This window comes from Podarcis muralis, chromosome 6, assembly GCF_964188315.1.
Source record: "Podarcis muralis chromosome 6, rPodMur119.hap1.1, whole genome shotgun sequence".
Lineage (NCBI taxonomy): Eukaryota > Metazoa > Chordata > Lepidosauria > Squamata > Lacertidae > Podarcis > Podarcis muralis.
The window spans coordinates 88,760,807-88,787,301 of NC_135660.1; the positions used below are offsets into that span (position 1 = coordinate 88,760,807).

At 45.0% G+C, this 26,495-nt stretch overlaps 1 protein-coding gene across 3 annotated transcripts in view; it reads right to left on the reverse strand.

Annotated features, from left to right (window-relative positions):
• The window catches only part of COG3 (component of oligomeric golgi complex 3), a 44,306-nt gene that overhangs the window by 6,170 nt on the left and 11,641 nt on the right, over positions 1-26,495 (reverse strand). The window contains exons 7-20 of one of the 3 annotated variants that reach the window (XR_003706662.2): positions 26,216-26,341; positions 24,844-24,924; positions 23,432-23,475; positions 22,311-22,437; positions 21,290-21,381; positions 20,341-20,480; positions 18,407-18,567; positions 16,184-16,289; positions 14,485-14,609; positions 12,291-12,380; positions 11,041-11,161; positions 4,262-4,350; positions 4,004-4,155; positions 1,580-1,655 (exon numbers count right to left, since the gene is read on the reverse strand). Coding sequence is in view for 2 of the 3 variants with exons in the window: in XM_028728911.2 (XP_028584744.2) it covers positions 1,580-1,655; positions 4,021-4,155; positions 4,262-4,350; positions 11,041-11,161; positions 12,291-12,380; positions 14,485-14,609; positions 16,184-16,289; positions 18,407-18,567; positions 20,341-20,480; positions 21,290-21,381; positions 22,311-22,437; positions 23,432-23,475; positions 24,844-24,924; positions 26,216-26,341 (1,513 nt within the window). In the remaining variant the exon portion in view is untranslated. The remainder of the gene's footprint in view (positions 1-1,579; positions 1,656-4,003; positions 4,156-4,261; positions 4,351-11,040; positions 11,162-12,290; positions 12,381-14,484; positions 14,610-16,183; positions 16,290-18,406; positions 18,568-20,340; positions 20,481-21,289; positions 21,382-22,310; positions 22,438-23,431; positions 23,476-24,843; positions 24,925-26,215; positions 26,342-26,495) is intronic. The other 2 variants (XM_028728911.2, XM_028728912.2) reach the window with 2 other exon arrangements.

A 26,495-nucleotide genomic window follows, 5' to 3' on the forward strand; every position in this document is an offset into this window, starting at 1 on the left:
GCCTGAATATAAGCCTCACTTTCCCTCCAAATTCCAACCATGAGAAGTTACAAGTGAGGCTTGTATTCATGACCTTATGGTATGCAGCCAGGACACACAGTACCAGGAGTGCGGCAAAGCCGCGCCCGCCCCACGCATAGTCTCCCATCCTCTCCCCCAAGGCCGGGAAGGGAGTGAGGAAGGGGAAAGGCTGCCAGCAACACAGGTGCGGCTTATATTTGAGCCAATACAGTACAGTGATACCTCGGGTTACATACGCTTCAGGTTACAGACGCTTCAGGTTGCAGACTCCGCTAACCCAGAAATAGTACCTCGGGTTAAGAACTTTGCTTCAGGATGAGAACAGAAATCATGCTCTGGCGGCACGGCAGCAGCAGGAGGCCCCATTAGCTAAAGTGGTGCTTCAGGTTAAGAGCAGTTTCAGGTTAAGAACGGACCTCCGGAATGAATTACAGTGGTACCTCGCAAGACGAATGCCTCGCAAGACAAAAAACTCGCAAGACGAAAGGGTTTTTTGTTTTTTGAGCTGCTTCGCAAGACGATTTTCCCTATGGGCTTGCTTCGCAAGACGGAAACGTCTTGCAAGTTTGTTTCATTTTTCTTAACACCGTTAATACAGTTGCGACTTGACTTCGAGGAGCAACTCATAGAACGCGGTGTGGTAGCCTTTTTTGAGGTTTTTAAAGACTTTGGTGATTTTTGAAGCTTTTCCAAAGCTTTCCCGACACAGTGTTTCGCAAGACGGAAAAAATCGCAAGACGACAAAACTCGCGGAACGAATTAATTTCGTCTTGCGAGGCACCACTGTAAGTACTTAACCCGAGGTACCACTGTATTGTGCTTTGAAGGTTAAAGGCTCTGCCGGTGGCTTGCCCAATCACCAGGTATCAGAAAGCAGGGAGAGCAATATTTGCAAGTGCCCCAGAGGAAAGGTGGACAAGAGAGCAAATGTTTGCAGAAGGATGCAAAGTTACACCGAGAGAGAGGACCCCTTTTTGTTGCATGTATACGGGAGACACTTACTGTATTCTACTTATTTTCCATTCAGCTTGGATACAAGTGAAAGCGGTTAAGTGAGATTCTTAAAGATGGGTAATGGTCAACCCTTTGAATAGTTACCCCCCTGAATTAAACTTTTACAAATTAACACTTAAAATATATTAAAAAGGTCCAGAATGGGGAAGTCTGCGAGCCAAATGAGCTTCATCTCGCAGAAGGCAGAAAAGAGGGATAAAGGTTTAAAATGAATTTTGAACGATCTTGCTGAACTAATTTTTAAGGTAGAATACAAGAAGGGAAGGCGGGTGGAAGCAAAGAGAATAAGGTTTTGAAAGTTATTAATATGGAAGAGTGTTCTTTTTATGCTAAATTTTTTCTTTTGTATTTTTCTTTTTTCTGTTTTTCTGCTTAGATTTTTGATGTTTGCTGTCTGTTCTTTCTGTTTTTTGTGATTTCTGTTGATTTTTGTTGATGTTAATTTTTTTTTTTTTTGGAAAACTCTAATAAAATATTATTATTAAAAAAAAGAAAAGGTAAGCGCATGTACAAAGGGCTGTGAGATTGCACCTAAAGAGATTACCTGGTTGAGCCCAGGGTTGCTGCAAAAGGCTGTATTTAGGACCCCCTTGAGTAGCCATTGCCTTCAGAGCAGAAACCTAAAGTAATGAGATGGGAAACAAACAATGCACCAAATGTGATGTCGTGCTTAGCAGTCATGTTGGTATTATAAAGCATTTAAAGGTCTTCATATGCACCATCCCAGCAATACCTATAACAACCATATTAGATAGGCCAGAATTATTATTCCCATATTGCATCTGGGCTGAGTTATGCAAAGGCCACCAAAGTAATTCTCAACGGAGGCTGAGATTCAAACTTGATGCTTCACAGAAAACTACTAGACTGAACCAGATCTCAGGAGCCACTTGCCAAGAAAATCTAGCTATTGGGGCTTGCAGCTATTAAAACTAAAAGAAGTGGCAATTTCACAATGCTTTTCGGTAGTTACAAAAGAGCACCCGGGAACCCTTCCCAAAGGAAGCAGGTTATAAAAGGCAACTGTTTGGGCTTTCTTTGAACGCCTCTCCCAAAGTCGTATCCAATCAGAAACTGGAAGAGAATGCAGTGAGGAAAACACAATTTTTCAAAGGCTAAATTGAGACTATTTTCTTTATCCCCTCCTCCCCTTTAGGGCTCAAAACGAGAAAAGCTGCTGGGGTGAGAGATGAGCTAGCTAGCACTCCCATGAGGTTGGAGGAATTTCAATTAGGACTTTACATGTCCAGTTTATACAGGCATAGAAGTAGTAATTTAAAGGTAAAGGGACCCCTGACCATTAGGTCCATTCGTGACTGACTCTGGGGTTGCGGCGCTCATCTCGCTTTATTGGCCGAGGGAGCCGGCGTACAGCTTCCGGGTCATATGGCCAGCATGACTAAGCCGCTTCTGGCAAACCAGAGCAGTGCATGGAAACGCCGTTTACCTTCCCACCAGAGCAGTACCTACTTATTTACTTGCACTTTGACGTGCTTTCGAATTGCTAGGTTGGCAGGAGCAGGGACTGAGCAACAGGAGCTCACCCCGTCGTGGGGATTCAAACCGCCAACCTTCTGATCGGCAAGTCCTAGGTTCTATGGTTTAACCCACAGCACCACCCGCGTCCCTGCCTATGGAAGTAGTTAGTGTCACAGCAAAACAAGCCTTTGGTTTATCTTTATACCCCATTATCACCTACAGGGCTTTTTTTCAGCCAGAACTCGCCAGGACTCAGTTCTGGCACCTCTCAGGTGGGTGCCGTTGCCATTATAGTCATACCTTGGTTTTCAAACAGCTTAGTTCTTGAACGTTTTGGCTCCCGAACGGCGCAAACCCGGAAGTGAGTGTTCCATTTTGCGAACTGCTTTTGGAAGCCGAGCGTCCGATGGGCTGCAGGAGCTTCCTGCAGCCAATCAGAAGCCACGCTTTGGTTTCCAAGCATTTTGGAAGTCGTAGAGACTTCCAGAACAGATTCCATTCGACTTCTGAGGTACGACTGTATAAGAGAACAAGGGAGGTGTTTCTTGCGAGCTCTGGCACCTCTTTTTCTAGGCGTGAGCGTTGCCGAAAGGCATCTCAGTACAGATGACTCGGGACTGCTTGTGTTGATAACATATTGAATGGCATAGGGGTTGCTAAGCCCGTGGCCCTGCAGATGTTACTGAGCTATAGCTCTCATCATCCCTGAACATTGGGAGGGCCACAGGTTATTCTCCTTTCAGTCAGATATACCAATGTATTCATATAATGCAACCTACACCCTCATGCAAATTAACTGAAACAAAGCATGTTTTCTATCTTCCTCGGAATCCTGTACTCAAAACAAACACGAAAAGTCAGTTGATCATTATGGAGTCAGAAGCCTGCAGCCAACAGAAGGAATGATGCGCTCGCCACAATATATTGAGGTTCTATGAAAGAGAGTTATTCCAGAGCTGGAAAAGAGGTATACTGGGATATTGCAGCAGGACCTAGCCCCCTGTCACACATCAAAAGTGGTGAAGAAATTCATGACAGAGCAGCAAAATACAGGTACTTGATTGGCCAGGGAATTCCCCAGACGTAAATCCCATTGAGAATTTGTGGGCTATATGCAAAAGTCGCCTCCATGCTGTAGGCTGAACGACTATGGAGAAGCTCATTCAGGCGCTGATTGAAGTGTTGTACAGGGATCTGAAAATCAACAGTGACTGTTCAAAACTAGTAGACTCCGTGCCAAACCGTGTTCAAATGCTGCTTAAAAATAGCGGAGGTCATATCCATTACGAATGTACGTATATGTGAGTTTTGTACAATAAACTACATTGTTTGTTTCAATTAATTTACACAAGGGTGTAGGTATGACATTACAATTCTCTAATGATTTTGGGATAGATGTTCCCTGTACAATATCTATGTTCCTTTCTGTCAACAATCCAACCAACATAAATATACCAAACGCAGCCGTTTAAGATACCAATGGTGCTACCGTAAGATCTCGCACACCTTCGCCAGGAATTCCTCCAGAGGCTCCACAAACTGCTTGGTTTGCTGCTGAATGAACTGCTCACAGGCAAACTTCAAGTGCCGATCGACATCCTTCTTAGAGTCAATATAGTGCTCTCTGATTTCGGGAGTGCCCTGGAACACAGACACAGTAGTTTCTCCCTTTCTCAACTCTTCTGAAATGGCTACACTTCAAAAAATTAGACTTTTTTCAAATGCACCGTTAACAAATGCTCTTTACCTCCAGCAGGAACTGTATCAGCGCATTGTGGCTACTAAGCCTAAAGAAATGTGGAACGGTCATAGGGTTCAGGATTTTAAAGGCAGCATCTGTGGAAACAAAACCGCTTGCATAAAGTTCACATTATTTTAAGGAGTGTTCTGCTTCTGCCCTTGTTCTCCCTTGACCCAAGAATATGAAAACCATATAGAGTTTTCTATGAATTCTCAAAAATTATCCCATGGATCCTTCATGTGTCTATAATGTGTACTTTAGGATAGGAAGTCTACAAATTGTAATTCCTGTGTGTTTAAAACACAAAGAGATTTATTTGAACCTGATGAATACAGATTTATGTATATTATAATTAGCAATATATTGTTGAGGACTACATTCTTAGCACATCAGCTCATCTATATATTGGTTTCACAAGAACAAAGTAGTTTGCCAATTTTGCATTATTACATAAAATCATACATTCATCTTTTGAGAAGTTTTAAACTGGCCAGTCTCTGCTTCCATTGATATTAAGGTAAGGCATTTTATATACTGTGATTTGCTACTGTTTATGTAGGAAAGCTGATTATTTTTAAAATCTTGTCAATATATGGACTCTGACACCATCTACACAGCTGAGAAGCCCCACTTGCTTTTTGGACACAGACTTACCATATCACCCAGGTCTGGTTTTTGGTGACACACTTCCGGGGGGAACGACGACTATTTACCTGTGCCCACTTTGACAAGATGGCAACAACAAGAAGGGAGTCTTTTCAGATCACAATTCCCCCAGAACCTCCATCAAGAGGTCTGAGAGCTAAAAGCAGTTGCAGAGGCTTCAAGGAAGGCAGTAGAAAAACTTTATAGAGTAAAAGTGCTCAAGGATGTTTTAAAGGTCTGATTTTGCTGTATAAACCTGCTTCAAATGTAATTTTATTTTAATTGATGAAAACTAATAAAAATTAATTGGCAAAAATAATAATTGAAACTTCCTTAAAAAATGAGACTAGCGCTTTCACTTATATTTTTACTGGAGCTAAATTTATTTGGATTTTGCTCAAAAAAAAAACCCAACCCATATTATTTGTTGTCTGAATACTAGATCTTTTGCAGATCTCCTGAAGAACATTTCTGTTTCAAAATTTATCAGCTAATAAATACCCTATAATAATAATCCAGAACAAAACAGAATACAAATACGGTCTAATATAAATAGTTTGGTTATGCAAACGTCGTCTTATTTTTCTAAGCTGCGGATATATACAAAGCAAGTTTTCGTTAGCAAGTAACGAATTCTCTCAGGCTCTCTCTCTCTCTTAAGTGCAATTCTGTCCATGATAAACAAAAAAAACCTTCCCATGGGAAATGGGTTTAATTCACAGTACAATATATGGCAGCTGGGGTCAAGCCCATGGTGTATGAGCATGTTGCCAGAATGCAACCATTTCTATCGCTTAATTCACATCTTGTCTGTCTACGGCTGCAGTGCTGTCAAAAGCTAGCAATCAAATACGAGGATGCTAGACTGTCAGCACTGGCCTCCATTCTCCACTGAAAGGGAGAAGAGAGCATCCTAACCCCCCAGACTCTGAAACTCTTATACCCACTAAAGCCAAGGCAGCACTCTGCAAATCAACTGACTGCACTAGCAGACTGGAACACTTTGGTAGCCTTCAGACTAGCACCAAACACATCTGCTCAGCTTCCGGTGCCCCCTTTCTTAGAAGATCTCCACCCCCTTTTTCCCCACGGGGGGAAAACCTTTTCAACAAGTTCCCTCAGGTTCATTGCCCTTGACAACTCCAGCCTCCTTCCCCTAAGTCTGGGTGTAGCTGATGTCAGGAACTGGCTGGGCGAAGAGGAGTGGTGAGAGGCAATATCCAGGGAACCCCCCCCCCCGCAAGGGAAACCCCAGAGGAGGAAGGCTCTGAGTCAGGGGGGTTGGTGGTGGGACGCTGAGAAGTCAGAGGGAGATCGGGAGGAAGGGCTGGACGCTGAAAGGGCAACAGGGTTTAGTGAGCAGAAGAGTCTGTGGCAGGGAGCAGTTCAGACTAAGAGGCTGAAGCAGAGGACGGTGGTCAAGAGGCTACTGAAGAATCCAGGGAGTCTCCCTCTCCTGCTGCAACAAGCTCTTCTCCCTGGTCTCCAAGAAGATGCAGAATAATGCTTTCTCAAGACCAACAATACTTCACTATAACTGTATATTTGCCACTCATGCATTTTCAGCTTGGGGAGGGAGAGACAGGTATACATTTCGGTTACTTACCACCTTCCATTATTATCTGGCTGGTATAAAATTTTTATTCATCTAATAAATGCTCAGAATAAAATTATATATCAGCCAGCATAGGACACCAGCAGGACATATTTACCCTTTTGCTTGTTAACTAGAAACTACTTAACACGACAGAGGTCTCATCCATGTTCAGCTGCAATGAGTAGAATTGTTAGTTATAAGAGCAAGTTTGTTCAAAGCAAGATAGTAGCATATTAGCAGACAAGCAACATAACTGCTTCAAACTACAGAGACAGAACAGATAGAAGGTATTTCTAATCCCCATTCACATTAGGCAATCACATTTTGAGGCTTCAAGTATTCCTTCCTTTTCTTACCTCGCCTCCATTTTCCCACTTGCTTTAAAATGTATTTGCAAGAATAATACACACCTCGGCGTATTCTTTTCTTTGTATATTTTGTCCAAGTGACATTTGATAAGCACATTTGTTTTAATTATACAATGCAAATAGCTTTTGCCGCCAATTTTCTAAGTAAAAAAAAAAGAGCTTCCTAATTTGTTCTAGGCAAGTGATTTTTGTGCATTTTAAGCTTCAATCATTAAACAAAGCAAAGCTCATCTGCAGAAGGAAATGGAATAGAAAACTCAAATTTACCGTAAATTTTATTTCTCATCAGTGGATAGACTCATAGAATCCTGGGAGTCCAACCCTCTGCAATGCAGGAATCACCCAAGGCAGATGGCAATCCATGCTCTGCTTAAAAACCTCCAAGCTAAGTTAAGAGGGTACCCAGAGTGCCAAAGAATTGAAGAACTGTAGATGCTGGCAGCAGAGTCCCCCTCACCTAGCTTGAGGAAAGTCCCCTTTCAACCAACATTTTTTTTAAAAAAAACAACACAGGAATGAAAGACTCTCTTTCCACCATCACTAAGTGCTGGGGAAATAAGGAAGAAGAAAAAGGTCCAAAATAGCCTGAAAGCTGGGAGAAACTCCACCATCTCAAGAGGTGGTTCCTCCACAAAAGAGGAGAATAGGATGCTTAATCTGCAGAAGCCCTGCCTCAAGAGAAAGGCAATACAGTGGTGCCTCGCAAGACGAAATTAATTCGTTCCGCAAGTTTTTTCTTCTTGCGAGTTTTTCGTCTTGCGATGCACGGTTTCCCATAGGAATGCATTGAAAATCAATTAATGCGTTCCTAGGGAAACCACCTTCAGACCAGGTCCGGGGACAGTCTGTTCCCCGACCTCTTCTGAAGGCTGGGGGGGGGGGGACAAGGGCTTTTTTCCCACTGCCAGCCTTCAGAAGGCTGTTCTGAAGGCTGGCGGTGGGAAAAAAAGCCCTTCTTCCCACCTCCCGCCCGCAAGCTCCGGGGACAGGAGGGCTTTGCTGCCGACCGCCAGCATTTTAAAAGCCCCTGCTGTCCCGGGCGATTTTAAAATGCTGGCGGGCGGGAGCGAAGTCTCTGCTGTCCCGGGGAGATTTTAAAATGCTGGGGGGCGGGAGCGAACGCTTCGCTCCCGCCCGCCAACATTTTAAGATCGCCCGGGGCAGCAGAGACTTCTCGCCCAAAGCAAGGGGAGCTCTCCGAAGGGCTCCCCGTGCTTCGGGCGACAGGCTGCCGCCCCAAGCCTCGCGCACCCGGCGGGACCTCCTGCCGGGCGCGCGAGGCTTGCAGGCACTCGCCCAAAGCAAGGGGAGCTCTCCGAAGGGCTCCCCGTGCTTCGGGTGACAGGCTGCCGCCCCAAGCCTCGCGCACCCGGCGGGACCTCCTGCCGGGTGCGCGAGGCTTGCAGACACTCGCCCGAAGCAGGGGAAGCCCTCCGGAGGGTTCCCCGTGCTTCGGGTGACAGGCTGCCGCCCCAAGCCTCGCGCACCCGGCGGGACCTCCTGCCGGGTGCGCGAGGCTTGCAGACACTCGCCCGAAGCAGGGGAAGCCCTCCGGAGGGCTCCCCGTGCTTCGGGTGACAGGCTGCCGCCCCAAGCCTCGCGCACCCGGCGGGACCTCCTGCCGGGTGCGCGAGGCTTGCAGACACTCGCCCGAAGCAGGGGAAGCCCTCCGGAGGGCTCCCCGTGCTTCGGGTGACAGGCTGCCGCCCCAAGCCTCGCGCACCCGGCGGGACCTCCTGCCGGGTGCGCGAGGCTTGCAGACACTCGCCCGAAGCAGGGGAAGCCCTCCGGAGGGTTCCCCGTGCTTCGGGTGACAGGCTGCCGCCCCAAGCCTCGCGCACCCGGCGGGACCTCCTGCCGGGTGCGCGAGGCTTGCAGACACTCGCCCGAAGCAGGGGAAGCCCTCCGGAGGGCTCCCCGTGCTTCGGGTGACAGGCTGCCGCCCCAAGCCTCGCGCACCCGGCGGGACCTCCTGCCGGGTGCGCGAGGCTTGCAGACACTCGCCCGAAGCAGGGGAAGCCCTCCGGAGGGCTCCCCGTGCTTCGGGTGACAGGCTGCCGCCCCAAGCCTCGCGCACCCGGCGGGACCTCCTGCCGGGTGCGCGAGGCTTGCAGACACTCGCCCGAAGCAGGGGAAGCCCTCCGGAGGGCTCCCCGTGCTTCGGGTGACAGGCTGCCGCCCCAAGCCTCGCGCACCCGGCGGGACCTCCTGCCGGGCGCGCGAGGCTTGCAGACACTCGCCCAAAGATTTTAAAATGCTGGGGGTCGGGAGCGAAGCGTTCGCTCCCACCCGCCAGCATTTTAAGATCGCCCGGGGCAGCGGAGAAGTATCCGCTGTCCCGGGAAGGCAGGCGGGGGGAGCAAAGACTTTTGCCCCCCGCCAGCCTTCAGAAGAGGTCCAGGACCTCTTCTGAAGGCCGGCTGTGGGCGAAAGTCTTTGCTCCCGACCGCCAGCAATTTAAAACAGGTCCCCGGAGATTTCCCTATGGGCTTTCGTCTTGCGAAGCAAGCCCATAGGGAAATTCGTCTTGCGAAGCGCCTCCAAAACAGAAAACCCTTTCGTCTTGCGGGTTTTCCGTCTTGCGAGGCATTCGTCTTGCGGGGTACCACTGTAACTCACTCTGGGTACCCTCCTCCACCATCAGAGAAGAGACTGTACAGTACGAAGCTTACTAGATACTTAGCTTTTCTAAAAACCTATTTATTTCTAAAGCCTCTGGACATAGCAGAGACCACACCTGATAATCCTGCACCAAGCCTGCTAAAGCCAAAGACCCAGTTCCTCTGCTTTCAGAAGAGGTCAAGATGGCGCAGGATGCTACCAGCTCCAAAGAAGGGTTAGAATAGGAAGCTATAGCAACCAGCAGCCAGCAGCAACCCTCCCCTTATATTGGCACCTGCCTGTTGAATCTGTCCCTTGGTGGAGCACGCTAGCATAGAAAAAACATTGTGTGAATGGAAAGCAGGATATCCAGGTACCATTTTTAACAGATAAGAGGTAGGAGGATTTGAGTTTAGTTTTTTAAAAAAGAAAACCACCAGAACTGATGTGAAGGAATACTAAAGGCTTTTTGGGAACTTTCCCATCCAGCCCTCAAAAGAAAGGCTGAGCTCAAGTTAGTTCAATGCAAGAGAATGCACAGGAGCATGCAGGCGATTGCAGGTGAACATAAACAAACAGAGGGACAAACAACAGGCTGCATGGAAAAGCCGCTCTCGGACCTCCCACAATATTTCTTTACATAAAATTAGCCATGTCCTTCTGCACCCTGAATTGCTTCAGGCCAGTAGCATTGGGAGGTTTCGAGTCTTTTCTTCCTGCACCACTTCCCTGATTGAAATCGCCACCAAAAAGATAAATTACAAACTATAAATTATAAACAGATTGAAACACTGGCAGGATTACTGTAACAACCTGCAGTTTTGTAACAGTATATATTGAAAGAAGATGAATAAATGAGCAAATTAAGTTAATTTGGATATGCAGAAGATATTAAAAACAAATTTGAAGAACAAATTTAAGAAGGGGATGGAAGTCAAGTTTCTGAAATGTCAAAATGATTGTAAAATCACTGAAATGTATAAACCTGAAAAGTATGAACGAATAAGAAAAGCAAAGAAATAGCCAACAAAAAGATAATAGCAACTAGGTAGATATAAGAAATTCGATTTATTAAGAATAAGTTTAATTATGATAAAAGTGTGCATTGGCAATAAGTAATATGAAATTGAAATATGGAATAGACGGGATGTTGGGTCTTTAGTGTTAAGACCAATATATGTTTTATTGTTTGCTAAGAAAATTATGTGTCTATGGTTATTCTTGTGTGTAATTTGGTACTTGTTTTTTTTCCCCTTTTTTCTTGTTGTATCAATAAAAATCTTAGATAGACAGACAGACAGACAGACAGATAGATGATAGATAATAACAACTTTCGGAATGGGTTGATTTTGATCAGGGATACGGTGCAAGAGCTAAACCCCCTTCCTCCAAATGTCGCTGCCCTGATCCAATTTGAGGGGTGCCTGTGGTTGCTTTTAAAGAAAGAAAAAGATATTGGGAGACCTGGTAACGGCTCTCCGATGCAACATATAGCTTGGCCCTCAACCCCCATGGCTGGCACATCGGAGGAGGGGCAAACCCACTCGGACTGACCAGTCAGCACAATGCAGTACCTCTAGTTTTCTTAAGGTCCAGGGAAATTTCCTTAATGGTGAATTCAGTGTGGAAAGGAGCAATTTGTTCACGAAGAATCAAAAGATGTTTGATTAAGAAAAGCTGTCCGTCAACCTGGGTCTAAATTGTAACAAAAAATTAATGCAAAAAATAAAGAGAAAGGGGATAGACACTGGTCAACCGGTTGTCCACTTATTAAAAAGCAATTTCATCCCCTTTGTATCCTAGGATACCTACCTACTTCCCATTAAACCATATGCACATCTCTTACAAACACGCTCTAGAGAGGCAGCAATTCATATTTGTGCTATGCACCACTGCTTAAAAGAGGACTGAGATCGCTGCAAAAGTAGGTGGAGTCCCTAACAGCATTACGCATGTTTGGATTCTTTTGCCATTGAATTGTTCTATTTTTGAATCGACACATGCAAATTTGTAAGCACCTACATTTTAAGTCTGAAGGGACGTGGGTGGCGCCGTGGGTTAAACCACAGAGCCTAGGACTTGCCGATCAGAAGGTCGGTGGTTCGAATCCCCGTGACGGGGTGAGCTCCCATTGCTCGGTCCCTGCTCCTGCCCACCTAGCAGTTTGAAAGCACGCCAAAGTGCAAGTAGATAAATAGGTACCACTCTGGCGGGAAGGTAAACGGCGTTTCCGTGCGCTGCTCTGGTTTGCCAGAAGCGGTTTAGTACGCTGGCCACATGACCCGGAAGCTGTACGCCGGCTCCCTCGGCCAATAAAGTGAGATGAGTTGGCCACGACTGGACCTAATAGTCAGGGGTCCCTTTACCTTTACCTTTTAAGCCATTTCAGCTACTTTATACTGCTGAATGGAAAACATCACCATGCTATCAAATATGCTTTCTCTTCAGCTTCCCCACTATCTTTCACAGTTACCTCACTCATATACTTTCTTGACAATCTCAATCACCACCAGAAACATCCCACATCTCCACCTGTCTTTGTTTTTTAAAAAAGAAAAAAATTAGTCACTGTTCTTTCCCCATTTGAATGAAATAGCGGCTAGGCTAGGCTTATGCACCTTCCCATTGGCATACAGAATTCAGGTATCCTAAGGAAAAATGGAAGTACATGCACTTCAACTATTTTTTAAAATAGTCTCAAATTTGGTGCAGTGCACTCCTAGGAAAAGTTTATAGAGACCCTCTTTATATGAAAACATTGCACATTAGCAATATGAAAACCTGTATTATTACATCCCTCCAACACAAAAGAACATTACCCAACCTTGTTTTTAGAAATGGAATCTGCAGCTGTTAGCAAAGACTGTATGCAGGCAGATAAGGCCTCCTGCGATAATCCTTGGAAGACTGCCCTCTGGAGAGGAAAAAGAATGCAAATGTTCATAAAGGTCAGGCCTTTATCCTTGAGGAAGGTCGTCTAAAGCTGGCACCCTCAATCTGCAAATTTAAGCACTATCATCCCATGCTTCCCCTCAGTTCCTCAAGACACCGGATTTAGAAAAAATAATATGTACTATAGCCACAATTTATGCAATACGTGAAACATACAGTGACTCCAAGAAGATATTGAGAACTTCAGAATTTATTACATGGATGCATCCAGTGCTTTTTTTTCTTAAAAAAAAATGTTTAGGAGTACTCTCATTTTACCACTCATATTGAAATACTGCCCCTCAATGAGGCCAAACTTTGATTCACAAAATGTTTAGGGGTATGTGTACCCCTGCCCCCCCAAAAAACACTGGATGCAGCCACAGAAAGAGGCATTTAACACAAATGGAGTTGTGCTCATCATTCATTCTCAAAGAATGTCACAGAATGTGTCTGATCTTGTTTGTGAACAGGGGTGTTGCAAATCTGGGTGATCTGGGAGAGCCAAAATAATGCTATATTGTCTATTCACTGCAGCCATTCTGAAAGACCTTCCAGCACCCCAAACAAGGCTGTTTTAATCGCAAACCTCCACAACATTTCAGGTACAATGTTACTGGAAGAGTAAACAGGTATATATTATGTCTTAAAACAAAGCTGCATAGGCTAATTTAAAGATACTGGGCCAGGATTCAACTAACCAGGCAAGCTAGAAGAAACCAATGCAAGCGTTTTCAGTAGCGAAACAGGATTTCTGCACCTCTCCTCCCCCTGTGTGCCCACACACCTCCCACAATCTGCTCTGGAGGGCCAGGAGAACGCTCAGAACAGAGCACAGAGGAAGGATAAATGCTTGTACTGGTCAAATACTAAGAAAAGTGTGAATTCCTCCAACAGCGGCACATATGACCAAAGCCCACATATAATGACTACCGTATTTTTCGCTCTATAGGGCACACGGACCATAGGGCGCACCTAGATTTTAGGGGGGGAAATAAAGGGGGGGATTCTTCCCCCCCCCCAGCGCCAAAGAGCAAAGAAGCCAAGACAGCGAGCGGGATAGATCCCGCTCGCTGTCTTGGCTTTGTTTTTAGCTGCAGGGCTAGGGCGGGGGAAGCCCAAGCTTCCCCCGACCCCAGAACAGTTGCCTGAAGCCCAGGGTGAGCAGTGGGAGTTGGCGCTGCGCTCCCCGGGCTTCAGGCAGCTATCCACAAGCCTTTGGAGCCCGGCGGGAGCTCCCGCCGGGCTCCGATGGCTTGTGGATAGCTGCCTGAAGCCTGGAGAGCGAGAGGGCTCGGTGTGCACCGACCCCTCTCGCTCTCCAGGCTTCAGCGAAAGCCTGCATTCGCCCCATAGGACGCACACACATTTCCCCTTCATTTTTGGAGGGGAAAAAGTGCGTCCTATAGAGCGAAAAATACGGTAGTTAACCATTGTTAAAACCAACAGGAACGAGATTGTGCATCGCCTCCACCCCAACCCCTCACTTCTGGAGCACAAATTTCAATTGTGCGTTATGATCTCTACTGGTATTGACTGCGAAGGTTATAGAGCTTCTTTTGTATAGAGTTTCTTTGGAGTTTTCTATGCGTCCTGCTTATGGGGTGCGGGTGGCGGTGTGGGTAAAAGCCTCAGCGCCTAGGGCTTGCCGATCGAAAGGTCGGCGGTTCGAATCCCCGTGGCGGGGTGCGCTCCCGCTGCTCGGTCCCCGCGCCTGCCAACCTAGCAGTTCGAAAGCACCCCCGGGTGCAAGTAGATAAATAGGGACCGCTTACTAGCGGGAAGGTAAACGGCGTTTCCATGTGCGGCTCTGGCTCGCCAGAGCAGCTTTGTCACACTGGCCACGTGACCCGGAAGTGTCTCCGGACAGCGCTGGCCCCCGGCCTCTTAAGTGAGATGGGCGCACAACCCCAGAGTCTGTCAAGACTGGCCCGTATGGGCAGGAGTACCTTTACCTTTACCTTTTATGGGTCCTGCTTAATCAGGATTTGAAACAAGGTCTCCAGCCATGTAGGTAAAAGAAAGCCATCTTGGTTAGCAGCCACTGACGGCCTTATTTTCCAGGCTAGACCTAATTCTATACCTACATCAATGCATCTGTAAAGCTTGGAGAGGCACACAAGCGTCCTTCTCACAGTAGGGTACCACATCCCATGCAGATCCGCGGGTGAAATTGTAGCATGAAGTCTAGGATGGCAGGATTCCAATGGATCTGGAACACAAAGATCACATTCAAGGCTTGCTACTACAGAACTTAATATGCAATGATAATCTTTATGGTAATCAATTACAGACATGCCCCCCCCCCCATTATTATCAAAAAGGGGTGTCTTTAGGTTGACGCATTTGTACTTTGTATTGTAACAGTTTGCACCTGACAGCTGTGGTTGGCAGCCTTGATATCCAATACAGTATCAGAGAACGTAATACAGTATCAGAAAGTATATTATTGGGAAGTGTCTCCCTTGGGTTGACAAGAAAGGCTTCCAGCAAAACCACCAAGGGAAGAAATTTCCTCTAAGGTCCCAGACCGAGCCTGGAACATGGTAAGCTGTTTTAGGCAAGTGAAAAGCAAAATATGAAAACACAAGGGGGGGGATTCAATAGTACAAAAGCACTAGAGAGAGAGAAAAGAACCATTAGAAGATTCCACCGGACTCAGAATGTCTAAATTGGATGCTGATAATTCAGACATCCAAGAATACTATTTGCCACTGACTCCTGCTTCCCTTAGGGACGCGGGTGGCGCTATGGGTTCAACCACAGAGCCTAGGACTTGCCGATCAGAAGGTTGGCGATTCGAATCCCCGCGACGAGGTGAGCTCCCGTTGCTTGGTCCTTGCTTCTGCCAACCTAGCAGTTCGAAAGCACATCAAAGTGCAAGTAGATAAATAGGTACCACTCCGGCGGGAAGGTAAACGGCGTTCCGTGCGCTGCTCTGGTTCACCAGAAGCGGCTTAGTCCTGCTGGCCACATGACCCGGAAGCTGCACGCCGGCTCCCTCGACCAATAAAGCGAGATGAGCGCCGCAACCCCAGAGTCGGCCACAACTGGACCTAATGTTCAGGGGTCCCTTTACCTTTACCTGCTTCCCTTGCTATCTTAACATGGATAGGGAGACTGTCCCAACACGAAAAGCAGGAAAGTCAGTCTCCTCAGACCTAATGCAGCAATTTTGGGGATGTGTGACAACAGATCTCCCCCTGCTTGGGTGCCAGCAATGTGAGGAGTGTTTCTGCCGAGATTTATTTATGTATTTATTTATTAACCCAGTACTGACTGAACCAGTTCAATTTTTTTTATTCATACTTGATCCATCGCACTAATCTGCACTGAATGGATAATCATTTTGTGGGTTACAAGTAAGAACCAGGAAGCTTTGAGGGGAAAGGGGGTGTAAGTGAGTCAATAATCTTTTGTTGTGTAAAAAAAGGTATCCCCAGGAAGTAAAGTCTGCCCCAGGACTACTGGATAATGTCTTCATGATTCCACAGCTAAGCAGAAACCAAGAAATCTATCTTGTCACGCCACTTTGCAACCCCTTTGTAATAGGAATCATGACCAAAAAAAATTTCAGAATAGAACAGCCACAAGTAATTACAACTACAGGTTCAAGAATGATATTTAAAATACCCAAAAGCTGGTCCTTGTTAAAATATAAAATACTTCATTTTATGTTTGCTTCTCTCTTGAGATCTCTCCAAATACTGAAAAGCCATAAGCCAAATACAGTTGTCATTATTAGCATGTTTTTACAAGTACAAATTACTTCAAATAACCACACACCATTTTTTACCACACTGCAGTTCTCCGAATCTTCCAGCTTCATATCTGAAAAAGAAGGATCTGCAGGCAACTTTCTCTCTTCATCTTTCAGACTTTGGGCAATTTGCTAGCAGGAAAAGCAAAACAAACAAAACAAACAATTATTATAGTATAGTATAGTATAGTATAGTATAGTATAGTATAGTATAGTATTGTATTGTATTGTATTGTATTGTATTATATATTATATTTTCCCATCATAGAATTTCCCACTGATTTGAAAGAGAACAATGCTTAGTTCAACTCCTCAGGAGGAAAGGGGGGGGAATGCTACAACTGGCACATCACGACAGTTATTGAGGTGGGGGGGACCTCTTGGAAAGTGGAGTCAGGTATCACATAGTTTCTGTTTCGACTGGAAAATCAGTCCTGCATTTCCTATAAGTTCCGCAAGGGTCTGAGTGTCTAAGAAGCCACATCATTACAGTTGGGTTTGCTTGCCAAATTAACAACCCTCCGGCAAATGAGAAAGTTCACCTTGAAATATTTTCTACCTCCTTTCATGTTTTTTATTTAGATCTGTGTCAGAAACGATAATCTGTTTACCAGTTAATTATTCCACCGGTGTGCCACATAGTGGTCCAGTCAATGGGTGCTCTCCATCCGATTTAGGCAGGCTACTTAGAAGAAATACCTGTTTGGGAGGTAGCCTCCCTCCCTTCCTCTCCAGAGCCAGTCACCAAGAGCAACACCTGCCTAGCCCAAACTATCAATATTTATTTATTTGACTTATATGCCACCCTTCAACCTGATGACTCTCAAAAGTTGCTGAAACACAGTCCCAACTTTCTGTATCATTAGCAAAATTCAACAATATCCAAAGGGCACCAGGTTTAGAAAGTCTGCCCCAAATGAATCATAAGAGTTGGAAGAGACCCTGAGCGTCATCTAGTTTAACCCCCTGCAATGTAGGAATCTCAGCTAAAGCATCCATGACAGATGGCCATCCAACCTCTGCTTAAAAACCTCCAAAGGAGGAGAGCCCACAACCTCCCTAGAGAGACCGTTCCACTGTCAAACAGCTCTTACTGTCAGAAAGTTCTTCCTGATGTTGATGGAAAACAAGAATAATTCACCGAGCCTAAGCTGGTTGAATATTGGCAAATGAGTAAAAGGAGAGTTCCATAGTCAGTTGTATTATCTGTCACCATCTAGTGGTCCACACTGGGACTTTACAGAGCACTCCTCCAATTGCACAGTGAGGGAACCTGTATTGTCTGGATTTAGGGTAACTATATGCTTTGAACCACCCTTTTGCTGAAGGCTGCTTCAATGGACATTTCCTTCCTAATGCTTGAAGCTATTGAACAATAATAATAATAATTTATTATTTGTACCCCACCCATCTGGCTGGGTTTCCCCAGGCACTCTGGGCGGCTTCCACAAAGACCAAAAATACACTAATATGTCATTCATTAGAAACTTCCCTGAACAGGGCTGCCTTAAGATGTCTTCTGACTGTCAGGCAGTTGTTTATCTCTTTGACATCGGATGGGAGGGCGTTCCACAGGGCGGGCGCCACTACCGAGAAGGCCCTCTGCCTGGTTCCCTGTAACTTGGCTTCTCGCAGTGAGGGAACCACCAGAAAGCCCTTGGCGCTGGACCTCAGCGTCCGGGCAGAATGATGGGGGTGAAGAAGCTCCTTCAGGTATACTGGGCCGAGGCCGTTTAGGGCTTTAAAGGTCAACACCAACACTTTGAATTGTGCTCGGAAACATACTGGGAGCCAATGTAGGTCTTTCAAGACCGGTGTTATGTGGTGAAGAAAAACCAGGAAGGCCTTGTGGATCTCCTAGCCATGTTCTCTACATCTGGTTGTCCAGAATGTAGGAGCTCCCCTAATGGCATGTCTTTGGATTTCACCAGGTGGTATGAACATAAAGTCATCAAGGAGCTCTGCTGTATCAGGCAGGTCAAAGGCCCACCTAGTCCAGCATCCTATTCTTACAGTGGTCAACCAGATAGCTATGTGATGCCCCAAAGGCGGGCAAAAGCACTCTCTCCACTTGCAACTCCAGCAACGGGTCCAGAGAGCCATGAACTGGAGGCAGTACATAGCCACTGTAGCTAGCAGCCATTGATGGATGAATTCGCCACAGCTGGGGCACAGTTTGGGAACTCCTAGCTTAGTTGAATGCAAGGGGTTTTGCCTGTTCAGAATCAGACAAACGCAGAGACCCTTACCGCCATCATTTCCAGCTTAGCAGGATAGGCAAGATCACCCGGGGCCGGTTTGTAGCCTATAATGTCAGTCTGAATGTAGATATGCGTTCTGTAGACCAGACGCTCTTGAACATCCTCCAACATCTGCCTAACTCCAGCAGCAAATGCAGCCAGCTGTTCCACTGTTAGAAAAAGGCACAAAATTAAAGGCATTAATTTCTCCACATTGAACTTCACTGATTATGGCTAAAGCCTTAACAATTAGTGTTGGTCAAATCATCGCAAGAGGTGCTGAAATTTTGGGAGGTTGGATAGTTACAATGGAATGGTCTCAGTGGTAGGGTGCACATTTTTATTCTTATTTATTTATGATTATTACTTTGCCAAAAAAAATTAGTATGAATGAATAAAAAATTACTGTAGTTGTTAAAATTTCTATACCACCCTTCATCCGAGGATCACAGGGCAGTTTACAATATAAAAACACAAAAATGCATAACATAGTAAAAGGGCAATTAACAATAACTCCCCCCACCGACACTGCATAATTATAGTTGTGAACGGATGCACAGATGTTATAATACTGTAACACGTATTATAATAATTTCTATCCAGATTAAAATCATTGTGGATTTTCAGCTTTACAATTCACACTTTTATGTAAAGACAGTTTGATTTTGGCTGCTGCAAATCCAACCCCATCTACACAACTGCTGAAATACACTTTAAGCGAGAAACAAAAGACACAAAATAAAAACTGGTTGTCTTTCTTGGACACCAGTGATTAGGTTGTGGAATCCTGATTTCCAAAATCAGGATTCACTGGACAAAAATGTTTGGCAGTGGGAGACCCCATTAGCTAAAATGGTACCTCAGGTTAAGAACGGACCGCTGGAATGAATTAAGTTCGTAACCAGAGGTACCACTGTACCTAGTCATAAACAACATTATAATCAAATAGTTCTAGGAAAAGGGTGTCTGGGTGATAAAATGCATTCACCTGAAATATAGGTACATTATCTACTTGACATCAGAAGGCAGTTTTGCTAGAAATACTGTGCACCTTGTAAACTTCAGCACATCTGAACCCTTGCAGATGGTAAGCAAACAAACTTGAACTCAATGCACATAATTAACGAGGGAGAAATGAATCACATCAGCTTAGGCTACTGAAAGTCTTTGCCCTCCGTATTCGTTTTGCCATGTGGAAATTTCCTTTGCAGCAGATCCCCTGTACGCCTCCACCCCACCCAAGCAAAAGTAGTTGCTTAACTTCTCCTTCTATTCCAATGCTAATATCAGCTCACATTTCAACTGTGCATGAGCGTGCTGGTTTCCAAGAGCTCACTTTACTTGATTTTGAGCACTGGACTGTTTACTTCCAACTGCATATTTTAATGGAACTTAAAGGTAAAGGTACCCCTGCCCGTACGGGCCAGTCTTGACAGACTCTAGGGTTGTGCGCTCATCTCACTCTATAGGCCGGGAGCCAGCGCTGTCCGCAGACACTTCCGGGTCATGTGGCCAGCGTGACAAGCTGCATCTGGCGAGCCAGCGCAGCACACGGAACGCCGTTTACCTTCCCGCTGGTAAGCGGTCCCTATTTATCTACTTGCACCCGGGGGTGCTTTCAAACTGCTAGGTTGGCAGGCAGTGGGACCGAACAACAGGAGCGCACCCCGCCGCGGGGATTCGAATCGTCGACCATGTGATCGGCAAGTCCTAGGCGCTGAGGTTTTACCCACAGTGCCACCCGCGTCTCTTAATGGAACTTGGCCACTGTAAAATCGGATTACAACGTTGGACGTTTCAATTTAAGAGATGAGTGTTAAGTTGAAAAGGCACTGGTGGTAAATCCTATATATTCTAAAACACATGCCATTCCAGTCTGTTAAAAAGATACATTCTAACTTTTGATCAAGCATTTGGTTTTAAAATCTTAATTTTACAGTTACCATTGTTTTGCACGTGATCTTCAAGCATTTCATTTTTGAGAATCCCACAGAGCTCAGACAAAGTTTCTAGGTGAATTACATGGATGATCAGTGGCCGCAAGACATCATATAATGACAGGCATAACTTCTCCAAAAGTTCACTGTAAGACAGAAAAACAAATCCAGTATGGACTATAAAAGATTGTGTAAACTGACACATGCATCTCATATGGCAGTAGAAAACGACACGCTAAACCAACATCACTTACAATCTGGGCCATGCCATGACTATCACTAATATCAGGAGAACTCGATCTTTTGCTTCACATCAAATGCTGTCAACCAGTACTACCAATTGATTAAAAAGCCATATAAGCAGCTAAAACATTTTCATTTATTGATTCATTACATTAGCTTAAGTATTGTTAAAAACTCTGGCATCAGCCTACTTGACTAATAGATTAAAATTTATATGACTGATTGATCAAGTCTGCAATTAATGTTTTGTTTTCAGATGATGTAAGCAACATCATACGAGGCAGAAAACTTGGAAAAGGCATTCCATGCTATGAGACTGAAGAGTTTTCGACACTGATCCCAATATTTCAAAAAGCAACAGAGCAGGAACACTCTTTTTTTTTAGAATAGAAGACACTCAGCCAGCTGAGCTATATTAGGAGCCAAAGAACAGAAACCCACACAAAAGTACATTCAGCAAAAACAATCCTGATGGCTAGTCAAATCCCCATACTTTGAACCAGATCCACCCTTAGGCACAGAAATCAGTAGGACTTGAATTGCGACTAAGTGAAGTCCCATTGATTTCTGTGGATTTCTGTGGATCTACTGACTACTGTAAGCACGACTAACTTCAGATTCAACCCTTTATGACAGGAATAGGCAAGAGTTCGAGACATCCTTATGTGAACAGTGTCGTGCAACAAAAAGCGATGTCATGTGTGATACCCACTCCAGTTTGGGTGATGGTTTTGTGAAGAACTCATCAAACAGCTGGTGTTCATCCTGGCACACATGGACCATAAAAGCACAGCCACTTCGTACCTGAAATGAGAGTTAGCAAAAGGGCAGCCCGTGTGTATTTAGAAAGAAAGATGCAAATGCTATTTATATCTGTGATGATCCAAAGCACACTTCAGGCAACGCATCAGCGGGATGTGTGTAAGCCCATCCTGCTTCCCGGCAGTGCCAAAAACGGCCTGTAATTTAAAAAAGCAATCATACGGCCGTGAGAGTTTTAGTAGCACAAGGATGGAAGACTGAAGAAACCCCAACTAAAGAATCATGGCAAGAAAAATCGATGGACTATGCAGAACTGGCAAAACTGACATACAAGCTACGGGACAAGGGTAACTGTGACTTTAAAGATGAATGGGAACCCTTTACAAATATTTGAAGACGCAACAAAGCGAACTGGACTCCTTGGCTGGTTTTGAATAAACATTCACAAACTTTTCATTGATAATTATTACTTAAATAGTTTGAGGATCTATACAACTGTGTAACATGCAGAAAACAGCATTTTTAGAGAAATCAAAGACTGGAACTGAGGGAAGTCGGGGGTGGGGGGGTTCTGTGGGGGGAGGGAGGGGGAGGGAGGAAAAAAGGGGGAAAATAACGATGATATGTTTCTAGATAATATGTTTTGTTTTAATTTTGGGGGGAGTATTTTTTTTAAAAAAGCAATCATACAATCTCTTGCAGCACCTTTGGGCAATTTTGATTTCATTAGCTTAGGAACGCTGGGAGACAGGGACAATTTTATTTTCTTTATATCAGGGTCTTCTGAAATGCAGAAATGGCTGCAAGGCAGACTGATCTCCAGGAAGAAAATGGGAAGCCCGTTGTTTGCACTGAAAGCTGGCTGGGGCGGAAATGCATTATTAAATATTTAGCAAACGCTGCTGATTTTCTAATGAATTCGAAAGGAGTCCAAGGTTCAAGAAAATGCAAGTTCACACAAAGCCTCTTACCAGAGCACAATGATCTCTGCTGTTTCGGTTAGTTAATTCTGTCACAGTGCTAGTAATACTAGGCCCTAGTAAGAGCTCCCTCTGATCAAGGTAGCATTGATGGATTTCGTTTAGCAGTTGCCGGTACCTAGACAAAGAGCAGAGTTAGGAAGCATCCGCCTACACAGGAAGGTTTAATCTTAGAGCTAATTACCTATTGCTGCTTTAGGTAGTAAAAACTTATGCATTCTTATCACTGATATGACAAATTTGTGTCTGGAGGTATCCCTTTAGACTGCGAGTGTGGTTTTCTTTAACACTATAAGACGAACTTCCCACATCTCTCTAGAGCAGGGTTTCCCAAACTTGGGTCTCCTGCTGTTTTTGGACTCCCACCATCCCTGACCACTGGGGATGATGGGAATTGTAGTCCAACAACAGCAGGAGACCCAAGTTTGGGAAACCCTGCTCTAGAGCAATGTGCCACAAGGGACAGCAGGGGTCTTATTCCTTTTATAAAAAGGTAAAGGGACCCCTGACCATTAGGTCCAGTCGTGACCGACTCTGGGGTTGCGGTGCTCATCTCGCTTTACTGGCCGAGGGAGCCGGTGTACAGCTTCATGTGGCCAGCATGACTAAGCCGCTTCTGGCGAACCAGAGCAGCTCACGGAAACACCGTTTACCTTCCCGCCGTTTACCTATTTATCTACTTGCACTTTGACGTGCTTTCGAACTGCTAGGTTGGCAGGAGCAGGGACCGAGCAACGGGTTTAACCCACAGCGCCACCCGCGTCCCTTATTTCTATTATAGTTGCATTTTTAAAAAATACATTTCGGTAGATGAAGCTTGTCGTGCAGGCGTGAGGAAACTGACGCATACTGAAATTTCCTCTTCAATTATTAAATATACAGAAGATTGATCTACCTTTGTCCTTGGCCACCTTCTCTCTTTCTGTCCCCCAAAAGAAAAACCTACTCTAAGTAAAAAAGGAAATGGTGATTTTACTGTTACAACACACCTTATGCTGGCCCCCGACATATCAGAGGAAGACTTAATCGACTTAATATTTCTGCATCAGACTCAATATTTTCAAGCAAAAAAACCACAATCCTTGCCATTGACTTAGTTTCTGCATACTTACTCTGGCATCTTCTCGGACCGCTGCTCTATCTGCTCAATAAGTGTCTAAGAAAACAAGGAGAAAAAAACTGAGAGCATTCCTATGCTTCCCTACACAGCGATATTAGAAACATTCAAGTACAGTGGTACCTCTAGTTACAAACTTAATTCGTTCCGCAGGTCCGTTCTTAACCTGAAACTGTTCTTAACTAGAGGCGTGCTTTCGCTAATGAATGGGGCCTATTGCTGCCACTGCACCACCAGCACAGATTTCCATTCTCATCCTGGGGCAAAGTTCTCAACTCGAGGTAACTCTTCCAGGTTTGTGGAGTTTGTAACCTGAAGCGTTTGTAACCTGAGGTGTTTATAACTCGAGGTACCACTGTAGTCAGTCTGTTGGCCGTTTTCCCTTTTCTAAAGAACTTGCAGCACACAGTGAATATGAGAGTACAGTGGTAGCTCAGGTTAAGTACTTAATTCATTCTGGAGGTCCGTTCTTAACCTGAAACTGTTCTTAACCTGAAGCACCACTTTAGCTAATGGGCCCTCCTGCTGCTGCCGTGCCGCCAGAGCACGATTTCTGTTCTTATACTGAAGCAAAGTTCTTAACCTGAAGCACTATTTCTGGGTTAGCGGAGTGTGTAACCTGAAGCGTATGTAACCTGAAGCATATGTAACCCGAGGTACCACTGTAATTCATACTTCTATAGGCTTCTTCCAAACCATAGGCACACACAATAGTATCCTCAAGAACTGGATCAGGGATTTGAAGAATACAGTGGTGCCTCGCAAGACGAAATTAATTCGTTCCGCGAGTTTTGTCGTCTTGCAATTTTTTTCGTCTTGCGAAGCACGGTGTCGGGAAAGTTTTGGAAAAGCTTCAAAAATCACCAAAGTCTTAAAAAACCTCAAAAAAGGCTACCACACCGCGTTCTATGAGTTGCTCCTCGAAGTCAAGTCGCAACTGTATTAATGGTGTTAAGAAAAAGGAAACAAACTTGCAAGACGTTTCCGTCTTGCGAAGCAAGCCCATAGGGAAAATCGTCTTGCGAAGCAGCTCAAAAAACCCTTTCGTCTAGCGAGTTTTTTGTCTTGCGAGGCATTCGTCTTGCGAGGTACCACTGTACAAGCAATGTTGTAGTGAACATATGTGTAAGATATTACACTGTTACACTGTAAGTGTTTCCCCAACTTGGGTCTCCAGCTGTTTTGGGACTACAATTCCCATCATCTTTGAGCACTGGTCTTGCTAGCTAGGGATGATGGGAGCTGTAGTCCAAAAACAGCTGGAGACCCAAGTTTGGGAAACCCTGCATTATAAGTGTTTGCGCATGATTCAATAGTGTACTGTATAACAAAGAAAATTCCACAAACCCTTCACTTATGAGCCTATCTTTGAGTACCCCTTCCATCTACCATAGTTTGGGAACTTACTCTGACTTTGGGTGCAGCAGCTCTGAACTTCACATAAAATAATGTGAAGGCATTATCTGAATTTGGTACACCTGAAGGGTCCTGAAAGAAAAAAGAGAGAAAGAAATGTCATTCGCAATATGAGCTTACTAAACAATAAACTGTTACACAGTGACTGCAAAAACTCCATACACTGTAAAGGTAAAGGTAAAGGGACCCCTGACCATTAGGTCCAGTCGTGACCGACTCTGGGGTTGTGGCGCTCATCTCGCTTTATTGGCCGAGGGAGCTGGTGTACAGCTTCCGGGTCATATGGCCAGCATGACTAAGCCGCTTCTGGCGAACCAGAGCAGCGCATGGAAATGCCGTTTACCTTCCCGCCGGAGCAGTACCTATTTATCTACTTGCACTTCGTGCTTTTGAACTGCTAGGTTGGCAGGAGCAGGGACCGAGCAACGGGAGCTCACCCCGTCGCGGGGATTCGAACCGCCGACCTTCTGATCGGCAAGTCCTAGGGTCTGTGGTTTAACCCACAGCGCCACCCGCGTCCTTCCATACACTGTACTGCCATGCATATAACTAGATGCCACTGGGAAAGGAGACACAGAAGTAGTAAACTGTGCACCCAAGGAAAATATAAGTGGCATGCAGACCTCTTCAGAAAAACAGCCCTCTAGGCAGCCTCCCCAGCCAGGTTTAATTTGTGAAATTCGCATCCTTCCCGTTTGGGAAATTCACATCCATTCCAGGCAGCTGTGCAGTGAATGACCTCAATGTGGAAGCCCAGTTAAAGTATTAGCATATTCCCCCTAGGCTGACCGGAGGCTGAGGTGCCTTCTCTATTGTACAATTCTCTCCTGGTCAAAGAAAATACATACAAATTCTCCCTTTTGCATATCTTCTACAGTCCTGCCATCTCTCTCCCTAAAATAGGTTTGTTGACATTCTAATGAGTCACCCCAAACTCTTGCAGGCTGCAAGACTGCATCCTCATTGGATTCATGGAATCATAGAATCTTTAAAGAGTTGGAAGGGATCCCAAGGGTCATCTAGTCCGACCCCCTGCAATGCAGGAATCTCAGCTAAAGCATCCATGACAGATAGCCATCCAACCTCTGCTGAAGGAAGGGGACTCCACCACCTTTCATGTTCAATGGATTGTTGAGGAACAAACACATTGTTCAAGTTATTTACACACCACAGAAGTCCGTACATCATAAAAGTGTGTGTTGGATAAAGACAACTATTAAATTTGCCAAACACCCAACATGCTGTTTCAGAATGTAAAAGTACAGCGAAGAATCACAATAAGAAAGGTAAATTATTGGGAGATATTCCCAAGATATTTTAGTTCAAAAGAAACACCTACTCACTACTGGTTCTTCCAACTTACCCTTTTAATGAACTGGTTTGTGAGGTTTTGTAGTGTATTCACAGTGTATGTTTTCATGAGGTGCATAGCTCTTGAAAGACATTGTTTGGACTTTGCAAAATACACAGGATAATCCCTAAAGTTTGGCTGGAAAATAAGAAAAAACAACATTTTAAGCAAAAGCTAAGAAAAAGGGAATTGGAATGGACACAATACATCTTCATCTTTGAACTGAACAAGGTTATCTCTGTCTTGCACTAAATGCACATGTTTTAAGAATCAGGAATAACACGATTTATCC